At 56.4% G+C, this 19,990-nt stretch overlaps 1 protein-coding gene across 7 annotated transcripts in view; it reads right to left on the bottom strand.

Annotated features, from left to right (window-relative positions):
* Nucleotides 1-1,850: 1,850 nt before the first annotated feature.
* Nucleotides 1,851-19,990, bottom strand: part of UVSSA (UV stimulated scaffold protein A) — a 32,548-nt gene continuing 14,408 nt past the window's right edge. For 4 of the 7 annotated variants that reach the window (XM_073804737.1, XM_073804739.1, XM_073804738.1 and 1 more), the window contains 7 exons: nt 19,827-19,932; nt 14,440-14,639; nt 13,960-14,085; nt 13,092-13,275; nt 12,540-12,663; nt 9,808-9,973; nt 1,851-8,767 (listed from right to left, as the gene is read on the bottom strand). In XM_073804737.1, the coding sequence (XP_073660838.1) occupies nt 8,674-8,767; nt 9,808-9,973; nt 12,540-12,663; nt 13,092-13,275; nt 13,960-14,085; nt 14,440-14,639; nt 19,827-19,932 (1,000 nt within the window). In that variant the 3' untranslated portion in view covers nt 1,851-8,673. Of the gene's footprint in view, nt 8,768-9,807; nt 9,974-12,539; nt 12,664-13,091; nt 13,276-13,959; nt 14,086-14,439; nt 14,640-18,955; nt 19,174-19,826; nt 19,933-19,990 lie in introns of those variants that run through there. The other 3 variants (XM_019951288.3, XM_073804741.1, XM_073804742.1) reach the window with 3 other exon arrangements.

Below are 19,990 nucleotides of genomic sequence, written 5' to 3'. Positions count from 1 at the left end.
GCCTCCCAGGACCCAATGAACTCCCGCTCCGTCCCCCCTACACACAGCAGCTCTCCTGTGGCCCCCTCTCCAGGGCCCCCAGCCCTCCCCAGGCCAGTGGTGCTGGCCCATCACTCAGCCTCCTGTGCCCCTCCCCCCTTCCCACCCCTTGCTCCAGGTCAGCCAGCGTGACCTACCATGTCCCCCATCCCAGGGTGGCACCCAGGTCTCCATCCTGGGCCACTGAAGTGTCACTCAGCTGAGGGACCTTGCCCAGCCATGTGCGGTTTCCTGGAGGGTGTGATGTTTCCACAGGGAAAGGGCAAGGCTGGACAGACAACTCGGGGCGCCTGGGGGCAGGCAGAGGAGTAGCAGCAGGGAGGGGGTGGGGAGGAATCAAACAGGTCATTCTCAGGGACGCAGGGACTGTCACTCAAGGGGAGGGTGCAGAGCTGAGGCACGCAGGTCCACGGGGTGGCGGGGGGAAGTCCCGTCCATTCCACGGCCACATCCCCTGTAGGCAGGCCACAATTCCGGGTGCCATGTCCCACCCCATACCAGACAGCCGTGTGGTGGCCCCCTTTGGAGAAGCCCCTGCTGGGCACTGACAGGTTCTCCCTCTTGCGAGGACACAGCTGATGGCAGCTGGGCGCCCATCCCCAGAATAAAGCCAACTTCTCCTGCTTTCTGGGCAGCTGGACGATGCCGTGTGACTCGGTTTGGCCAAGTTGGCATGAGCAGGGTGTATGTTGCTGGAGGGGTTCCCAGGGAGGCTCCTCACAGGAAATGGCTGAGCCCAAGGCACGCACCCCTGCCCCCCTTCTGCAGACCCAGTGATGGCTGGAGCTCCAGCAGCCACCTTGGGCCAAGAGGTAGCCTTGGGGATGCAGGCCCTGTACGCTGACACTGGGAAGGGATGGGGGCCAGTGGCTCCGTGCGGCCTCCTCCCCAGCCTGGGCACCACCTTAGGACAGAAGCACATTTAAAGCCTGCGTTCACAAGCCACTGTCACGCAGGAGTTTTCCATTCTGTGCAGCCGGCTCTGACTGCCGCTGTAACAGCCCTGCCAGTCCTCCCTCCTGCCGTCCCTCTGCCGCTCCCTGGGCCGGCCCAGCCAGTCTGCCTTGGACCAGGGCACAGCACCTTCCCACCCCGCACCCCACGGCAGCCCCCGTGGTCCCAGGCTGGAGCCGGAGCCCTCAGCGCCGCACGAGGACCCGCTCCCACCAGCCCTGCCCGCACTGCCCCACACCACCCGCGCTGACAGGGACTCCCCACTCACTGCTCCCGCCCTCCTGACGAGAACCTGCCTAGCCCAAACGCCAGCACCGACACCCCCTGCTACACGGCTTGAGAGGCCCTGGGACCCCACCCCCCCAGGCAGTCCCACTCTTGCTTGCCAGGTCCTCACTGGAGTGCCGCTCTCCCACATGCAGGTGGGCTCCTCGAGGCACTCGGGGTGTAGCCTTCCCCTGCTGGCTCCAAACCCACCTACTGCCCAGGCTGTCCCCGGCCCCCCTGCCCCGCCCTGACTCACGGGGTCCCAAGAAGCACGTGACAAGACAGGTGGGGGGGGCACTGGGGGCACCAAGGGAGGGGGTGCAGCTTCCTCTGCTTCCGCTGGGGCCTCTGAGGAAAGTGGGACCCACCCAGGACCCCCTCAGCACCAAGTCACTGCTTGGGGGCCCTGGGCTCAGAGTGGTGGAGCCTGCTCCCCGAGGTACCGTCCACTGGGCCCCACCGGCCAGGAGGGCCAGCCCAGCTCCCACTGCTGCTCCCCCAGCCAGAAACACATGGACCTGTGGGTCTGTCTTAATAAACACTCGTGGCGATTCTTTAAAAGATACGATGCAAAGAGCCCCAGTCACCGATCAGTCATGAATTAAACTTTATAGAAACACTAGTTCTGTAACTTCACCTGAAGTTATACAACAGAGAACAGAAACACAAGAGGCTTTGACATAGGCATGTACTACCAAGGCACAGTAAGTACAACAGTATGATGATATGTAAACAGGCAGACGAGTTGATGAGCTAGAACAAAGTTCAGAAATAGAACCACTGTACGCAGGGACTTCAATAAATGATAAAGGCAGTATTTTAAATCTGCAAAAACAAATGAATTCATCACTGGTGTTGGGACACCTGGATGGGTATTTAAAATAAAAAACTGAATTTCCAGAGCCATATTTTATATCAGACTAAATGTTAAGTAGATCAGTGACTTAAACATGAAAATGCAACCTATAAAAGTACTAGAAGAAAAGATGGAAGAATTTTTTGGTACAATCTTTGAGTGGGGAAGGAATACAAAAGCAGAAGCCATGAAAAGTTGGTTAAATTCATCTGCATAAAAAATCTACATGGCGAAAACAACATAAGCAAAGTCAGAGATAAAATGAGGAAACATTCGTGACTCACCATGTACAGCTCGTTACTGAATAAAGAGCTCCCACAGCTTAATAAGAAACCAATAAGCTAACAGAAAAATGGGCAGAGGGTATGGAATACAATTCACACAAAAGGATAAACAATGAATGCTTTAACATTATGAAAAATGCTTGCTCTCACTCCTAAGAGAAACGTCAATTAAAACTATAACACGCTACTTTCTCATGGAGCAAAGACCAAAACATTCATGAAGTGAGAGCCAAGGCAGAGTCAGCAACCGGCTGGCAGAGCGCTGAAGGTGTGCCCAACACAGACACACGCACACACAGCTAGTCGGGAAACCACCAGACTCACTGGATCAAAGCATTTAAGGAAATCTCTGTCCAATCATTAGCTAATCACTAAGCTGCCTTGAAGATACGTCCACAGGTCCAGTCTGAGACACAGTAAAAAGAACGAAGAAAACTGAACAGGCCTCAGAGGCCAATGGATACCATCAACCAAGTGTGTATACATGATGGAGAGGAGAGGAGAGCGGGAACAGGACAGAAAGAATCTCAGGAGAAACAGTGGCCAAGTTTGATGCGAAACAATCTCTACAACCAAGAAGCTCAGCAAATTCCAAGCAGGACACACACAGAGAGACCCTAACTAGACACTTCGTGGTTAAAACGGAGCATAAAGACAAACAGCATCTTGAAAGTAGCAATTACAAACCCAACTCGTGTTCAAGGCTTCTTTCCAGACTAACAGCTAGCTTCTCTCCAGAAACCCTGCAGCCCACGAGGTTGTGGGATGACTTGCAAGAGGGCTTCCCTGGTGGCGCAGTGGTTGAGAGTCCACCTGCCGATGCAGCGGACGCGGGTTCGTGCCCCGGTCCGGGAGAATTCCACGTGCTGCGGAGCGGCTGGGCCCATGAGCCATGGCCGCTGAGCCTGCGCGTCCGGAGCCTGTGCTCCGCAACGGGAGAGGCCACAGCGGTGAGAGGCCCGCCTACCGCCAAAAAAAAAAAAAAAAAAAAAAAGTGTTGCAAGAAAAAGACTGTTAAACCAAGAATTCTACATCCAGCAAAACTATTCCTCAAAACGAAGGAGAAATGAAGACATTCCCAGAGAGACAAAAATGAAAAGACTTCACTGCTAGCAGACCTGCCCTACAAGAGACACTGAAGGGAGTGCTTCAGGTTGAAGTGAAAGATACCAGATTCAAATCCTCAAAGAGAAATTAGGGCACTGGGAAAGGGAACTACAGAGCCAGATAAAAGACAGCATAAATGTGCTTGTGCTTGTAAAGCTTTTCTTTTCCTATCTGATTTAAAAGACAACTACATAAAGCAATAATTACAAAGCTATGTTGATGGGCTTACAATCTACTAAGATGCAATTTGTATGACAAAAACAGCAGAAAAGAGCTGGAAGGAAACAGAGCTCTAATGGAGCAGTTTTTGTACATTACTGAAATTAAGTTGTTATTAATCCAAACTAGATTGTATTCAGTTGTTCATTGTAATCCTCAAAGCAACCACTGAAAAAAATTACTTAAAAAACAGTGGTAGAGACACAAGGGAATTAAAGTATTACAAGGGAATTAAACAGCCATTTAACACACAAGAAAAAAAGGTAACAGAGGAAGAAAGATTTAAAAAGATATGTAGAAAAACAGAAAAACGGCAGACATAAATCTTACCTTATCAGCAATTACATTAAAGGTAAGTAGATTAAACACTCCACTCAAGCAGCAGAGACTTGGTAGAACAGATATAAAAACATGATCAAATATATGCTGTCCATAAGACTTGAGATTCAGAGATATGATGCAAGTGAAAGGCTGGAAAAGGATATACCATGCAAACAACCAGAAGCTACGCTAACTCACACAAAAGACACCTTAAGGCAAAAACTGGTACTAGAGACAGAGAAGGCTGTGCTGTGAAGGGTCAGCCCATCGGGAAGAAATAAGAAGTATAAACATACATGCACTTAACAGAGCCCTAAACTACACAAAGCAGAAACTGACAGAGAGGGAGGAACAGACAATCAAACAACAACAGCTGGAGATGTCAATACCCCACTTTCAATAACGGATTTCACTGCTGGGGTAAAGATCAACAAGGAAAAGGAGACTTAAACAATACTATAAACCAGCTATAGACCTGACAGAACACCCATCAGCAGCAGAATACTCATCTTCTCAGCTGCACATAAAACACTCTCCAGGATAGATCAGAAGTCTCAAATGTTAAAGAACTGAAAGCACACAAAACGTGTTCTTTGGCTACACAGAATGACATGAGAAATCAAATAACAGAAGGAAGTTTGGGAAGTTCACAAGGATGTGGAAATTAACGGACCAACTCCTAAATAAACAGTGGGTAAAGTAAGAGATCACAAGAGAAGTTAGTAAATACTTTTGAGATAAAGATGGACACACAACATACCAAAACGTACGGGATGAAGCTAAAGCAGTACTTAGATGGAAATCCATACCTGTAAACACCTACGTTACAAAGAAGACAGGGCTCAAGTCAATAAGCTAAACTTCCACTTAAGAAACTAGAAAAAGAATGAAAACTACTAAACACAAAGCAACTCAATGGAAATAATAAACATTAGAGTGGAAATTAAGTAAAAAATGAAAAATAATAGAGAAAAACAACTTTGAATAGATCAGTAAAACTGATAACCCTCTAGCTAGACTAACCAAGAAAATTAATGAGAGAAGACTCAGATTTCTAAAATCAGGAATGATAGAAGAGACATTACTATCAACCTTACAGAAATAAAAATGACTATAAAGTAATGCTATGAACAACTGTTATGTCAACAAACGATAACAAATACCCTAGATGAAATGGACAAATTCCTGGAAATATACAGACTACTGAAACTGACCACGTGGGATTTATCCCATGAATGCAAGTGCGGTTCAACATATGAAAAACAATGTAACACACCATACGAAAAGAATAAAGGACCAAAACCACACGATCATTTCAATAGATGTAGAAAGTGCATTTGACAAAAACTCAACTCCCTTCACGACAAAAACACTCAACAAACTAAGAACATAAGGAAACTTCCTCAACCTGATACAAGGCCATCTACAAAAAAACCAGCTACCATTACATTCGATGGTAAAAGACTGAAAGCTTTTCCTCTCAGATCAGGGACAAGACGAGGATGTCTGCTCTCTCCAGTTCTATCTGGCACTGTGCTGAGGCTCTAGCCAGAGCACCCAGGCAAGACAAAGAAATAAAAGAAATCCAAATTGCAAAGAAAGAAATACAACCTTCTCTTGCAGATGACATGAGAGTGTGTATAGAAAATCCTAAGAAACCTACACACACATACAACTATTAAACTAATAAGTGAGTTCAGCAAGGTTTCAGGATATAAGACCAACATAAGAAAAGTAGTTGTATTTCTAGGCATTAGCAATGAACAATCCAAAAATGACATTCAGAGAACAGCTGCATTTACAACGACATCAAACAGGATAAAACATTTAAGAATAAATTTAACAAAATAAATACAAAACTTGTACACTGAAAACTGCAAAACACGGAGAAAATATAAAGAAAACCTAAACAAATGAAGATATTCTAAGTTCACTAATTAGAAAATTTAGGATTAAAATGACATTACACGTGGCCCTTGAACGTCTCAGGGTTTAGGCGAGCCTACCGAGCCTACCCTCCATGCAGTCAGAAATCCACGTGTACCGCACCCTCAGCCCCTGCGCCTGTGGTTCTCCTCCAAGGAGTCAACCAGCCATGGCTCATGTGGCCCTGCAGTGTTTACTGCTGAAAAAGTCCTTGTGTAAGTGGACCTGTGTACTTCAGACCCGTGGTTTTCAAAGGTCAGCTATGCTTTCCACAGTGATCTCTAGGGTCGACACAATCCCTAAAATCTCAGATGCCCTTCTTTTTTTTGGTGGCACGAATTCATTCATTCATTCGATCATTCATTTATTTGTGAGATTCCATTACTCTCTGTTTTTAGCAAGAGCGACAGACACATGAGGTGGCTCAAAAATTTGTCTGGAAACGCAAAAGACCCAGAATGGCCAAAACAATGTTTAAAAAGAACAAAGTTGGAGGATTTCGAAACTTACCACAAAGCTACATTAATCAAGACATTGTAGCAGTAGCATAGGATTTATAGGTCAAGGGAATAGAAGTGAGAGTCCAGAAGTAAATTCACACATTTATTGTCAATTGATGATCAAGAAAAGTGCACACAATTCAATGGAAGAAAGAATAACCTTTTCGACAAATGATGCTGAGACAACTGAAGAGCCACATGAATGAAGCACAGACAAAAATTAAGTCAAAATGGGGCTCCCTGGTGGCGCAGGGGTTAAGAATCCGCCTGCCAGTGCAGGGGACACAGGTTCGAGCCCTGGTCCGGGAAGATCCCACGTGCCACGGAGCAACTAAGCCCGTGTGCCACAGCTACCGAGCCTGCACTATAGAGCCCACGAGCCACAACTACCGAGCCTACGCTCTAGAGCCTGAGAGCCACAACTACTGAAGCCCGAGTGCCTAGAGCCTGTGCTCCGCAACAAGAGAAGCCACCACAATGAGAAGCCCGCGCACTGCAATGACGAATAGCCCCCGCTCGCCCCAACTAGAGAAAGCCCATGTGCAGCAACAAAGACCCGACGCAGCCAAAAATAAATAAATAAAAGGTAAATAAATAAAATTTTAAAAAAAATTAACTCAAAATGGACCAAAGACCTAAAATGAACAACTACATCTTAAAACTCTTAGAAGAAAACATAAGAGTATATATTCATGACCTTAGAGTAAGCAATAGCTGCTTGGATATGACACCAAAATCACAAGTTACAAAAGGAAAAATAGATACATTGGGTATCATCAAAATTCATAATTTTTGTGTTTCAAGGAATACCATCAAGAAAGTGAAAACACAGAATGGGAGAAAATATTTGCAAATCATATAAGGATCTAGTATCCAGAATATATAAATTACTCTTACAACTAAAAACAACAATTCAATTTAAAATGGGCAAAGGATCTAGATGTTTCACCAAAGAAAATACACAAATGGCCAATAAGTACATGAAAAGATGTTCAATATCCTTAGTCAAATCAAACCACAATGATACGCCACTCCACACCAAGATGGCTAAAATTAAAAAGACTGATAAAAGCAAATGTTGGCAAGAACATGGAGAAACGAGAACCCTAATATACTGCTGGTGGGGACAGAAAACGGTGCAGCGGCTTTGGAAAATGTTTTGGCAATTCAATCAATAAGTTAAACACAGAGTGACCACGTGACCCAGCCATTCCACTTCTAGGTATAAACCCAAAAGGAATGAAAATATACGCCCACACAAAAACTTGTACACAAATGGTCATAGCAACATCATGCATAATAACCCCGAAGTGCAGACAACCCGAGTGTCCACAATGAACGGATCAACAAAGTGCAGTACGTTCATACAGTGGTGAGTTATCCGGTCATAAAAAGCAATGAAGCACGGACAGAGGCCCCAGCAGGGAAGAACCCAGAAAACTGTGCTAAGTGAAGACAGCCAGACACAAAGGGCCACAGGCTGCTATGACTCCATTCACAGGAAACGTCCAGCAAAGGCAAATCCAGAAGCAGGAGACCAGAGGGGGCCGGGGCTGGGGGAGCAGGGTTTCTTTGAGGGTGATGAAAAGTTCTGGAAGTAGACAGTGGTGGAGACTGTACAACACTGTGAGTGTATTTAACGCCACCGAACTGTACGCTTTAAAGGCATGAGCGTTACAGTACGTGAGTTACGTCTCAATAAGGTTGATTTTAGAAGAACCAAGAGTGAGGTAGTTCCCTGGATTCCGACGTGGAACCACCACCAGCAGGCCTATGAGCTGGAAACGCCGAGAGCAAACAGCTGGCTCCCCTTCGTGTCAACGTGAAATGTGGGTTTTCCTCCGAGGCGGAGAAGGCTGGGGGGCAGGGCTGGAGGCTGCGCACTCGTCTTGGACGTTGAGCGACCCTGAATCACACCACAAAGGGCACAGGCTGTACAAGACACCCACCTGTGGACACGGTTACCCAAGTTCATCCCGGGCTACTAGGCAGTCAGACCCATAAGCGATGGCCGTGGTCCCCCGCAGCAGGGGAGAGGCCACACCTCTGGGGCACTTGAAGCAGAAAGTGCACCTTTTCTTCACGTTAAATACACACTATAATTGTGGCTGTTATAGCCCAGACCCGGGTCTGCCTTCCCATCCTAGCTCATCAGCAGAAGAAGAGGAGCTGACGATCACAGTGGACCCGGCCTGGCGCTCTAATTCAGTGCATAGTTAAACTGGTTTGCAAACTTCTCATGCTTCTTCTGGTCCATCTGGTTCATGGCTGTGACCACCCTCTGCACAGCGGCCCTGCAGGGAAAGCACAGCGAGACGTGATCAGGGAGGCACCGGTCAGGACTCCGGGCTGCTCACTGCAGCCTGGCTGGGTTCAGGCACGGGTCCTGGGCCGACTGCCCGTCCGCTCCCTACGGATGGGCGACACAGCTCGGAAATAGCTAGAGCTTCCCCGTCCACAGCCGGACACCACAGTGAATGGCTCTGCCCCCGAACATGGCCTTGGCCGCGTCCTGGCACCTCTCCCGTCGCTCCCTGAGCCCTGAAGGCTGCTCCCAGGATCCCCAATTCTGCCAGCACCAGGGTGCACCCCAGAACGAGGGCGCAGCCTGCCCAGCAACCGAGCAGGAAGCAGCGTGTGGGCAGAGGCGGTCAAGACACGCTGGATCCACTCAGCCCAGCTTGCTTTCACCCCACTGTGCACAGAGCTCGACATCCGGCGAGGAACACACGTCTCACGGCCAGCCTGGCTGCCGTGACGAGGTAGCGCCTCTGCCTGGGAGGAAGCCGCTGGGGCCTGGCAGCGAGGAGGCCCAGACACGGGCACCACTCCAGGGATCAGGCACGACCTCCCTCACAGATCACAGAGGCTCCGGCCACAGCTCCCAGCCCCTCGGAGGACGCCCCCGGGCCCCGCTCCTCCGGGCGCCAGCACCCACGGCACCACCCCCCCTGGCTGAGCCACGGGGAGCCAGCCTCGTGCCCGGAGCCCGGGGGCCGAGCCCTCCCCTGGATGCAGACGCAAAGGCAGGCTGGCGGTGAGGAGCCGTGGGCATTCCGCGGGGTGCTCAGGAAGCTGCCCTCCTGCTCACCCGACTTGGGCAGGGCCCTGGCGCCGCCTCCTCTGCCCAGGGTGGACGGCGCCCATGGGGTCTGGGCGCAGACACCCTCGTGCCTTCTAGGGCACCTAGCAGCGCCGCAAGGAGCGCCTCTGGCCGCCAGAGCGGCGGGGTGGGGGGCGGGCGGTGGGGGCGCGGGCTGGCGGCCTTCTCCACTCTCACCACCAGCGACACCGGGCCTGGGGCGGAGTGCGGGACCCCGCGAGGAGCTCTTACTTGGCGAAGACCTTCTTGGCGATGCGTGCACGCGCTGTGTCCGCCTGCCGCTTGAGGTCGGTGAGGCCGGACCGCCGCCGCCTGCCCTTCCCACCGGGCCTGGATGAGCCAAGATGCACCCCAGTGGCTGCCTCCACGTCCCTCATGAGCTCAGGGTCCTGCCAGGCTGCAAACACACCCGACACTGCAGAAAACTCCCGGCACCGACCTCACCCGAGCCCCAGGCCCTCCCTGACACGGGGGCAGGGAGGGCCACCAGCTGCCCAAGGAGTGGGCGCAAGTCCCCGTAGGCCAAGGTGGGCGCCTCCACTGGCCCCTGAGGCAGGAAGGCAACCGAGGCCGGTGGCCAGGGGCAGTGCCACGCGCAGGCTGCTTCCGCCTCCAGGCTGACGGTGCCCCGCCAGAACCCAGGCGTGGCCTCCGGACCCGTGTGCTGGCCAGAGGGTGTGCACAGCAGGGTGGCCACGGCCTCTTTACTGGTCCAAAGAGAACTTGGCCCCAGGCCCCAGCGATGAGGGTGTCGGTTCAGGCAGGCGGCCCTGCTCCTCCCGCCACGGCCCAGGCCCTTCGGGTCAGAAGATGGTGCTCCGCGGGGAAACAACCGTCACCCAGCCCCAAGGCCTAGTCTCACCAGACCCGGCTGCAACAGAGACAGGTGAGTGTGCCTGTTCGCCAAGACGGGAAACGTTAACTGTCTAAATGGGGGGCTCCCAACGCAGCAGGCCCAGGCATCGGAGTCAGAGGCCCGCGTCCCAACTCCACCCACCACTGCCCTGGCAGCGACTTCTGCCTCGGTCTCCGTCCGCTGGGTCGGGGGCAGGGCTGGGTCGCGTGCAGGTCCCTGAGATGCAGGCTCGGGAAGGCCACCCTGGTCAGGAGTGTGACAGCACAGCTCCCCAACGTGCCCAGACCTACGGACCCAGGCCCTGGCTGGCAGAAGGGGGCTGGACACCCCAAACCCCGATGGCGCCCACCAGGCAAACAAGAGCCCCATGGGGGGCTGCGGCAGAGGGGCCGGGTGGCAGGCAGGGCACGTCCAGTGGGGGGAGAAGCCACGCGCCCAGACAGATAGCGAGGCCTCCCCGAGTTGATTTTTGAAGTGAAGGAATATGGGGCGGCCCAATCCAGATACAGGAACGATTAATCCAAGATTAAGGAAAACTGTCCAAACAGTTTATCTCCCAGAACGAGAAGGCGTCACAGTTTAGGAACCCGGTGAATGGAGCAATTGTTTAAACACAACGGAAAAACGCCGGCACCCAGTAGAGACGGAATGAGCATCTCAGTAAAATGAAGGAGCAATTTAAAAGCCTTTGAAAAAAATCAATAAGAGCCAGGCCGCGGCCGTCCTGTGCGCTGATGGGCCCTGGAGCTCCGCGCGCATTGTCACCGAGGTTAGCGCCGGGAAAAGAAAACTGCCCGGCGTGTGAGGGAGGCGGGGATCGATACTGTAGTTAGTAAAGAGATGCTATTTCACATCTGACTGGCCAGCGCGGGCCCGCGGCCCCGGCCTGATACCTGTTGTTAACAAGTCACCGAGGGCTGCAGAACCCGATACTCTTCAGGGCTGACACAAAAATAGGCACTTAATTTGCTCCCGAGTGGGCCACCAGGGAAGGCCTCGCCTGCGGATTAATGGGTCAGGGCCCCTCCGCGCCGCCCTCCAGGGCTCCAGGCGCCAACCCTGGGTGTGAGGCCGAAATCTAACATTTGTCTCTCGTGACAAAGGGAAAAACCCTGCGAAAGAGGACACACGGCCCAGCTGAAACCCACACTAGCACCACCCCTACAGACACAGCCGCCTTCTGCCTCGGGGCTCTGCGCTGTGGGCCTGGCCTTTCTTTTAAGGAAAGGGGCCCAAGGCGGGACGGCCTCCAGACCCCAGCCCAGATCTGACAAACCACGGGATGTCGACACCGGTCAGGGCCGCACCGTTGGGCCCACCACCCCCACCCCAAGTGTGCTCGGGTGCTGCCCTGCCCAGGACGCCGCTTCTGCGGGTCACCATCCTGCCCGGCTGTTCAGGGGCCTCTGGGGGCCAGGCAGCCGCCACCCCGCGGCTCGTGCCAGAACACAGCGCCGGCTCACGTGCCAGGATGACATGAGCTCCCCGAACGGCGGAGAACAGCGTCTCGGTGGCTTTGGCAACAGGCCTACAGGCCGGAAAATGGGGGCCCTGAGTAGGACCCCAAGAGAGCGCTCCAGGCTCAGAGGCTCAGCAAGGATGCCTGGGACCACCGGGCAGGACCCTCACCTTCTGCCCACACACGCGCACACACAGTCCACGTGCACGCAAATCACACACCGCACACACCGCAGCCCTCCTGCCCGGCCCCTCGTGCACGGCTCTGCAAGACAGCAGGTGACGGAGGGGGGCAGCTGGCGTCCTGGAGGCAGCTCGGGGCTCAGCCAATTAACTTTTCATGCCTTGGTTTTTCCATTTGCTTAAAAACAGGCTTAAGAACCCAGAACCCAAACCAACGATGACAAGGTGGTTTCCGGCCGTGGGCGTGTCCACGGCGCCCGTCAGGAGCCGCGTGAAACGCGGCCAGGCTGGTGCTCAGTGCTCTGCTGGCCCCGAGGACAGCGTGTCCCGGCCACGCTTGCCAGTTATGACTGAGTGGGAGGCGGCAGGCGACCACACGTGGCAAACACGGGCCACCCTGTCGGCTGCCAGGGTCCAGGGCGCCCCCCCACGCTGTGGCTGCCGCTACCCTGTCCCCCGGACCTACCTGGGTGCCCCCCCGGCCTCTGCAGCTGCTGCTTCTGCTTCTGCTTCTGCTCGCGGGCCCTGTCCTCCGGATGGAGGGGCCGTCCCGTGTCATCTCTCGGGATGATCTTCCCGTGGAAAGGGCACTGAGGCAGAGAACGGAGCAATTCTGAGGCGGGAGCGGGCCACTGGCCATCCCTACCTTCACGGCTCCCGGGGCCGGCCGGTCCACACCACCCTCTGCTCACACACCCCTCAAAGGAGGGGCCCTCGGGCGCAGCCGCGACACAGCCAGGCAGCGGATGGAGATCTGGTGTCAGTCTGGCCAAAGCCCCGCCTGGCGCACAGTGCCGCCTCCGTGGACCCCCGGCCCAGCACAGAGCGTGCTCAGGAGACACACGTGGGCAGGGACACAGGAGCCAGGGCAGAGCAACCCAGCCCTGTGCCCGCGTGTCAGACCACCCACCCAGGGGAAGGTCCTGGCACCAGCAGCCTGGAGCCCAGCGCCCCCTCCGGCCCCATCCTGGCCTGGCCGAGGTGGCCACCCCACTGCCCAGCCGCCCACCCTCCTCACCTTCAGGCGGTCTTGGCGCTCGCAGAGCCGGCCGTCGGGCCGGGGGGCACGGCACCGGTGCTGCACGGGCTCAAATCGCCCCGCAAAGGTGATCTGGCGGCTCCGGAGAGACTCAGAGACAGCGGCACTCTCTACTTCCGCGTCCACCTCGCGGGGCTTCCAGAAGCGGTGCTCCGAGTCGGACCTGCACACGGACCAGACGCTCAGCGCCGTCACGGGGTGGCCACCACAGCACCCGCAGCAAGGCCGGCCTGGGCGGCTGAGCAGGGGGCACCCCTGGGCTTGTGAGCCCATTCGGGACGAGTAGAGACGCTGAGTACGGTGGGGGCACCGCCAGGCACCCCACCCCGGTGGCCCGCCTCCCTAGCCTGGCCTGGACCCGGGGCAGGGGCTCCCTGACGGAGGTTAACAGAGGACAGATCCGCCCACCCCCACGCCCACGCCCACGCCCACTCCGGAGAGAAAGCGTCCAGCGCAGCAACGGGGGCGGCTTCCCAGAAACTCTCTGCGGAGCCCCAGGCCGGGCCCGCGGAGATCCGAGTCAGAGGACCAGAGGGCGGTCATGACGAGGGCCTGAGCAGAGAGCCTGGAGCAGTCCTAGGCAGACAAGCCTCATGCTGTCTGCCATGATGCCCAACCATCAGGGCAGACAACAGGGAACGTCCCCCCAGGGAGGAACAAGGAGGTTCAAAGGAGGTCCACAGGCCTCTGGGCGGGGCTGTACGACCCCGGGTAGGCACCATGCCTACGAGGGCCCGAGAGCTGCGCTTGGCGGGACGCGTGAGGGCCTGCGCGGCAGAGCCGGGCCCTGCGCCCAGGCCGGGGGCAGAATGGGTGCCCACAGGACCCACGGGACGCCCGCGCTCACTTGAGGATCTTCCCAGCCATCGGCTCCTCTCGGCCCCAGTAGCACAAGTCCACCCCGAAGGGCACGACAGGTGCCCGGGCCCGCTCTGCCGCCAGCTTCTTGGCCTCCTCTGGACCCAGCGGCACCCTGGAGACAGCAGAGGAGTCGTCAGTGCTGTGCCGCCGGGAGCCGGCCTCGGCCACCTGCCTCTCCGCATCCCCCGGAGCTCCCGGTCACACACCTGGGCTGCGACCTTTGCCACCTCGGGCCTGGAACCCAGGGCAGCCACTGAAGCCCTACGAAAAGGCTGGCCACCCCAAGACCACACTGGGAGCTGGCCTCAGATCTGCGGTCCTCACGGTGGGCCCAGGGGTGTCCTGACGCCTGACTCCTTGAACCCCAGAGCCCTGGCCCACTCCCATGGCCTGGCCTACACACCAGTGCTGAGGACCCCCGGCCCCTGCAGCCCCCGCCCCAGTACAGATATTGGCAGGTGCTTGCCTGGCCGGGGGTGCACATGTGGGGCTGCCTGGGCAGGGGTGGGTGTCGGCATCACCTGGGGCTCGGGGGTGAGGCCGGGGGCAAGTGGCGCTGGAGCCAGTGCAGCTGGGCAGCCGCAGAGGTGGGGTCGCAGGCCTCCTCACTGCTCCGCGTCCTCTTCCTCGCCTGCGAGGCCGGCGTGGCCGGGTCTTTCTCCGGCCCTGCGACAGAGACGTATCTGCTCTTGGCCACCATCCCCATGACCCCGGACAGACCCCTGGAGGGCGCCGCGTCCCCATCCCACGGTGACAGCACAGCACGTGTGAGGGCGCCGAACCCTCCATCAGCACAGCACCTGCCCTGCCAGCCAGATGAGGCCCCAATGCCAGCATCTCAGCAGCAAGGCCACCGGGCCACCTCTGCAGGCCAGGGTCCGTGCCCAGGTCCCCAGGGCAGGGGGAGGGCAGCTTCTCTGACACTACTGGGCCCCACTGGCCCAACTGTGCCGATTCCCGGGCTGTCCCTGACCCCTGCCAGCCCCTCCCAGTTGGGCACCTGGGCCAGGGGCTGCCCAGGAGGCACGGGGCAGGGTGTGGGTTAGGACCTCAGAGGCACTCCATCCCGAGAGCGAGGGCAGCGCCTCCCTCCCCAAACTCTCCTCCAGACAGGGAACCACTGCCAAGAAAGAGGTGAACAAGAAACAAAATATCTGGAAGGTGAGAAAGAAAGAGGAGCTGGAGACCCACCAGGGCCCCACAAAGAGGGAGACAGGAAGACGAAGACAGCGGGCAAGCAGAGGAGAGGACGACTCCAGGCCGGGATGAAGGACAGCAGGGCGGCTGCACACCCATGGGCAGCTCTCTCTGGTCAGAGACGTGAAGGGCATTCACACAGGCATCAACTTCCTCATGACTGGACCCCAGAAAGAGGAAAGATAACTGGAGTGGATGAAATAAAAAGCCCGATCTTCCTGGAATCAGAGCAAGAGCAAGACCGAGGGGCTCACTGAGTGTCAGGAAGGAGACGAAAGGAAGAACGTGCAAGTCACTTACAAGGATGTTTAGGAATGCGAGAGATAAACACAATGGTCTGAGAAGCTTTCCTTCGGAAACCATAAGCATCCCACAGGCACCAGTGTCTTTCAAACAACAGTGAGTGTAAGGTCTGGGGAAAAAATCAAACTCGGAATTTTATACCCAGCTACGCTAGGTTTCAACATGCAGGTGAAGGACACAGCCTCACCTGGAGGTTCAGGAGGGTCTGCGGGACATGGGGAGAAAAGGCCAAGAAATGACTTCGTAAGATTCACTCCCGCCTCCCCCGAAACCTGAGTACCCACAACCATCAGAAGTAAGTTGGTACCTGGACGACCCAATGTGCCGGGCTGGGGGGCCTGAGCGAGCGGGAGCCAGCATGTCCCCCATCCTGTGCAGGCCGTGGGGACAGGGACGTGCTGGGAGGTGCATGGCGAGGGGAAGTGTGAGTGCAACTCTCCCGAGCGGGCGTCACCATCAGAAGCGAAAATACTCGTATCGTTTTATTTATACTGGATGAACGCTTTCAAAACCCGCAGAAAAAAGGTTTACCCAGCAAATAAAAGGTAGGGAAAAGAAAAAACCAAAACAGTAGCAACAACAGCAAACTGAAGAGGAAGGCTGGCAAACAGATGCGCAGCACACTGGCAGCCCCAGCTGAGAACACGGCGGCAACTCAACGGACTCAAGTCACCGAAAAGACACACTGACGACGTGAAAAACAAGCAGCAATTTCCCACTTTGACGAGAACCCCTTAAAACAAAAGGTTAACAGAGACTAAGAAGAAAAGAAAAGAAAAAAAAAAAACAAAAGGATGAAAAGACGCTCGCTGTGCCAATGGGAACTAGAGGGAAGCTGAGCCGACGTCACCACAAAGAAACTGGGTTCTACGTCAAAAAGCTACATAAGAGGAGTGTGTGAAGGCGTAACGGACGCGAACGGCTCTGCCTCAGGAGCGCCCTGGCAGTTCCGGCCCGACCCTGGCCAGTGGGGGTGGACGAAGGGTCAGTGAGGCCATGCCTTCTACGACAGACACCCTGGGGCCTCACGTCTGAGAAGTCCTTCCCAGGACACGTGGAAAACTGACAAGACAGCCAGGCAGGCAGCTCCAGGGGCCAAAGGGCCGCCACGGGAGCAGAGCAACACCGACACCGACGCGAAGCGCTGCCCGCGACGCCACGAGCCTGGCCTTCCTGATGGCGCGTCTCCATCCCTCCATCCACGTGCACGGGCTCGAGAACATCCCCCGCTTAGAGTGAGAAACCAGAAAGGAAACGACACAGCACTGAGCGCTGGGCGCCAGGGGAAGTACTTCCTGGGGGAGGAAGGGGAAGTGGGAGGGGGTGGGAGGGGAGAAAGGCGAAAAGGACGGGCTGGGAAGGCTGGCTCAGGCCACCATCAGCTCCGGGCTCTCTGCAGCAGGGCGGGCGGACCTCACGGCCAGGTCCTCCCGGTGTCTGCACGTGGCCTCCCCGCGTGCACGGCCGGAATGCTGTCCAGTGCTTTTGTAGATGATAGCAGGTGAGTAGCTGCGACAGAGGCCTCATACTGCCCACAAATCCGAAACCGTTTACCCCAGGCCCTTCACGAAAAACTGCCTTCCCTGGCTGCTCCAGACGCCCTCCGAGTTTGCGCACGGCTCTGAGAGTACGGGGTCCACCCCTGCTTCTCAGGTGCCTGTGGCTGACAGTGGAGGACGTGGGGCAGAGCCACTTGGCGTGGCAGGGTCCACCTTGGTCACCCGGCAGCACCCTGAGCCCTGAGGCCTGGGTGCTCTCGGAAGGCCGGCGGGGACCCGGCCCCGTCACCAACACAGCCCGGGTCCAGTCACAAAGCCTTCCAGATGCCCCCACTCGGGCACCGACAATGCAGAGTTACCAGCTGGTGCAGACCCCGACACGGGCATGCGCACACATGGGGAGGCGGGACTGGTAAGTGGCCGCTGTGGCACTCATGTAGGTGGCTACAATCGCAACCCAAAGATCGATACGAGAACTCCTAAGAGTTACAGGAATGAAATATATTTTTCATTGATGTGTTGTTTTAAACCATTAAAAAGATGGGTGAGCGTGCTGAAGCAGAGTAAACACTCACAGCACTAAAACAACACTACCGTTCCCACACTGCTGTAGAAAATCAACCTCCCTGACACACTTTCAAGGTAAAAGTCCTAAAAGCAGACGTGTCCCCCGGCCCCGGGTGCTGTGCTTTTGGGGAGACCAGAGGCCACAGGTCACGGCGAACCCCGCCAGCCCCACCCACCTGCACAGGGGCGTCTGCCTCAAACACAGACTCAGCTCAAATCTGCTCCCTCGGCGGCTCTGAGGAAGAGGCATGAGAATGCCCAAACCCCCGGGCTGGTTTAAACTGACCCGGGGCCCCTCCGTGCCTGCAGCGCTAGAGCACATGGGGCGGGCGGGATCGATGGCAGGAAATGGAGGGGCAGGGCTCCGCGTGGAGGGCGGCTGCGCGCCTGACACTATTGATTTTACCTAGTTCAGCTGGCCTTGTAATTAAAATGTAAATTTGAGAAAGAGATTACGTCCTGACAGAAATGGGAGGATTAACGGCAAGATAAAAGCCCCTCAGTGAAAATTCAGAGAAAGAAATGAGAAAGAAAACGGGCACCCGTCTCCTCAGCTGTGGATTTAGACGGAATCTACTGCAGTCACCTGAGTTTAATTGAAAAACCCGTGACGGACTATCAACTACAGTTATGAACTGGCACACCCAGCACTTCCTGCAGGGGCCTCGTGGCCCCGAGCTCTGCGCTCCAGACCAGGCACCAGACCCCTCCAGGGAACGGGGGGACAGCACCCAGCCCCCCCACTGCCGCAGGACAGACCCGGAGCTCAGCAGGTCCTGTCGTGCGAGGGCTCCCAGGCTGCCCGGCCCACGAACAATCAGGGGATGGCTCAGCTCCGCTCTGTCACACCTGGGGCCCCGCTGGGAAGACAAGCGGTGGGTCGGCGACACCTGGAGGTGGTCACCCACAGTGGTGCCTGGCGACCTGGGAGCCTCCTGGCGGGGCTGGAGCTCCCTTGAGGCGGGGCAGCCAGGGGAGACCTAGGAGGGCAGTCATGGCACCCCAGGGCCTCCAGCACCCCTGGCAGCCTCACGGGTGTGGGACGAGGCCTCGTGGGGGGCGGGCCAGGCACCTGGAGGACGAGGCAGAACAGAGGGCACGGGGAGTGGCCCAGTGGTCAGAGGAACCCCACTGCTGGGATGGCGCGGTTGGGGCAGCCGGGACGGAGGGCGGGGCGGTGGCCGGGAGGGCAGGAGGCAGGTGGAGGCTGCACCCTAGGGCACCCAGGGAGGGTCACGTGGCGCAGACGGCAGGACCCAAACACTGGAGGGCTGTGAAGCTGGTGTGGTAACTTGGTGTGACACGCCTAACGGGTCATGCCCTCACACTCCAACTGCCTGAGCATCTAAACTAACAAATTCACATCTCATCTCACACGCTCTGATTCAAATCAACTTGTCCACGTCGCCACAAACCCACATGTGATCTTGGTTTTATTAGCTTCCTCTGGACAAAAGATGCCTCCTGTGCAGAAGAGGCTTTTGGAGACTTTTTGGAAAAGAAAAGAATGCTACACGGGAAAGACAGGTCGCGCGGGTAGCACGCCTTCTCAAGGTGTGTCATTGCTCCTGGGCCAGACGTCAGGCTGCGACTCCATCAACGGGAAGGAGGGCACCGCCTGACCTGTGACGCCCCTGAGAAACGGAGACTGGGCAGCAAGGGAGCCCAGAGAATGTGGGGTGGTTGCCCCCCACCCACCGAGGCAGTGGCGTCCCCCCCGACTCCCTCCCAGCCCAAAGGGCCCTACCGCCACGGTAACCACACCGCGTGCCCCCAACACCCTCCCCCAAGCCCAGGAGGCGCTCTCTGCTCTGAGGGTGCCCTTCCAACCCTGGACTCGCTCCCGACGGCTGAGACTTCTATGACCCCCAGCAGGGCTGCCCCTCACCGTGGTGAGGCCTGAAGCTGCAGGGCGGGGGGGTGGTCAGCATGGGCCTGTGGGGTGGGTCAGGGGCCTCTGTGTGTGGACAGCCTGGCCGCACCCACAGGAACTGGCAGCAGGGCCTGCCCACCAAGTGGACTGCGGGAACCCGGGGTGGACCTCGGGGAGGGGCCCAGGCCAGTGAGCACCCCAATCAGGAAACGAGAATCACATGGTTTTCAATGAAGGCAGCTCCGCAGGGTCGACGGGCAGGGACGCAGTGAACCTCAGGACCAGGTGGCACAGACTCGGAGTGCCTACCACGGCCAGCTCCCTGCTCGGCGGGCCCCAGGCCGGACGTGAGGTCTGCCCTGAAGGGCAGCGTCCGGGGCGGGACCTCCTCCCGTTCCCAACCTGGCCACTCACCACACTCAGGCTGCAGGTGCTCAGGGACGCAGGCCTCATAGCCCTCCTTCTCCGGGACCTCCACGAAGTCCTCGTCGTCCTCATCCTCGTCCCGCGGGGCTGCCGCCTGTGGACACACCCCCAGACCTGTGAGTGGACAGCACAGGCAGAGACCCGGACAGCCC

The sequence above is a fragment of the Tursiops truncatus genome, chromosome 5 (assembly GCF_011762595.2).
Source record: "Tursiops truncatus isolate mTurTru1 chromosome 5, mTurTru1.mat.Y, whole genome shotgun sequence".
NCBI lineage: Eukaryota > Metazoa > Chordata > Mammalia > Artiodactyla > Delphinidae > Tursiops > Tursiops truncatus.
Note: the sequence above shows the minus strand (reverse complement) of the source record. Positions and strands in the feature narration are given on the sequence as shown.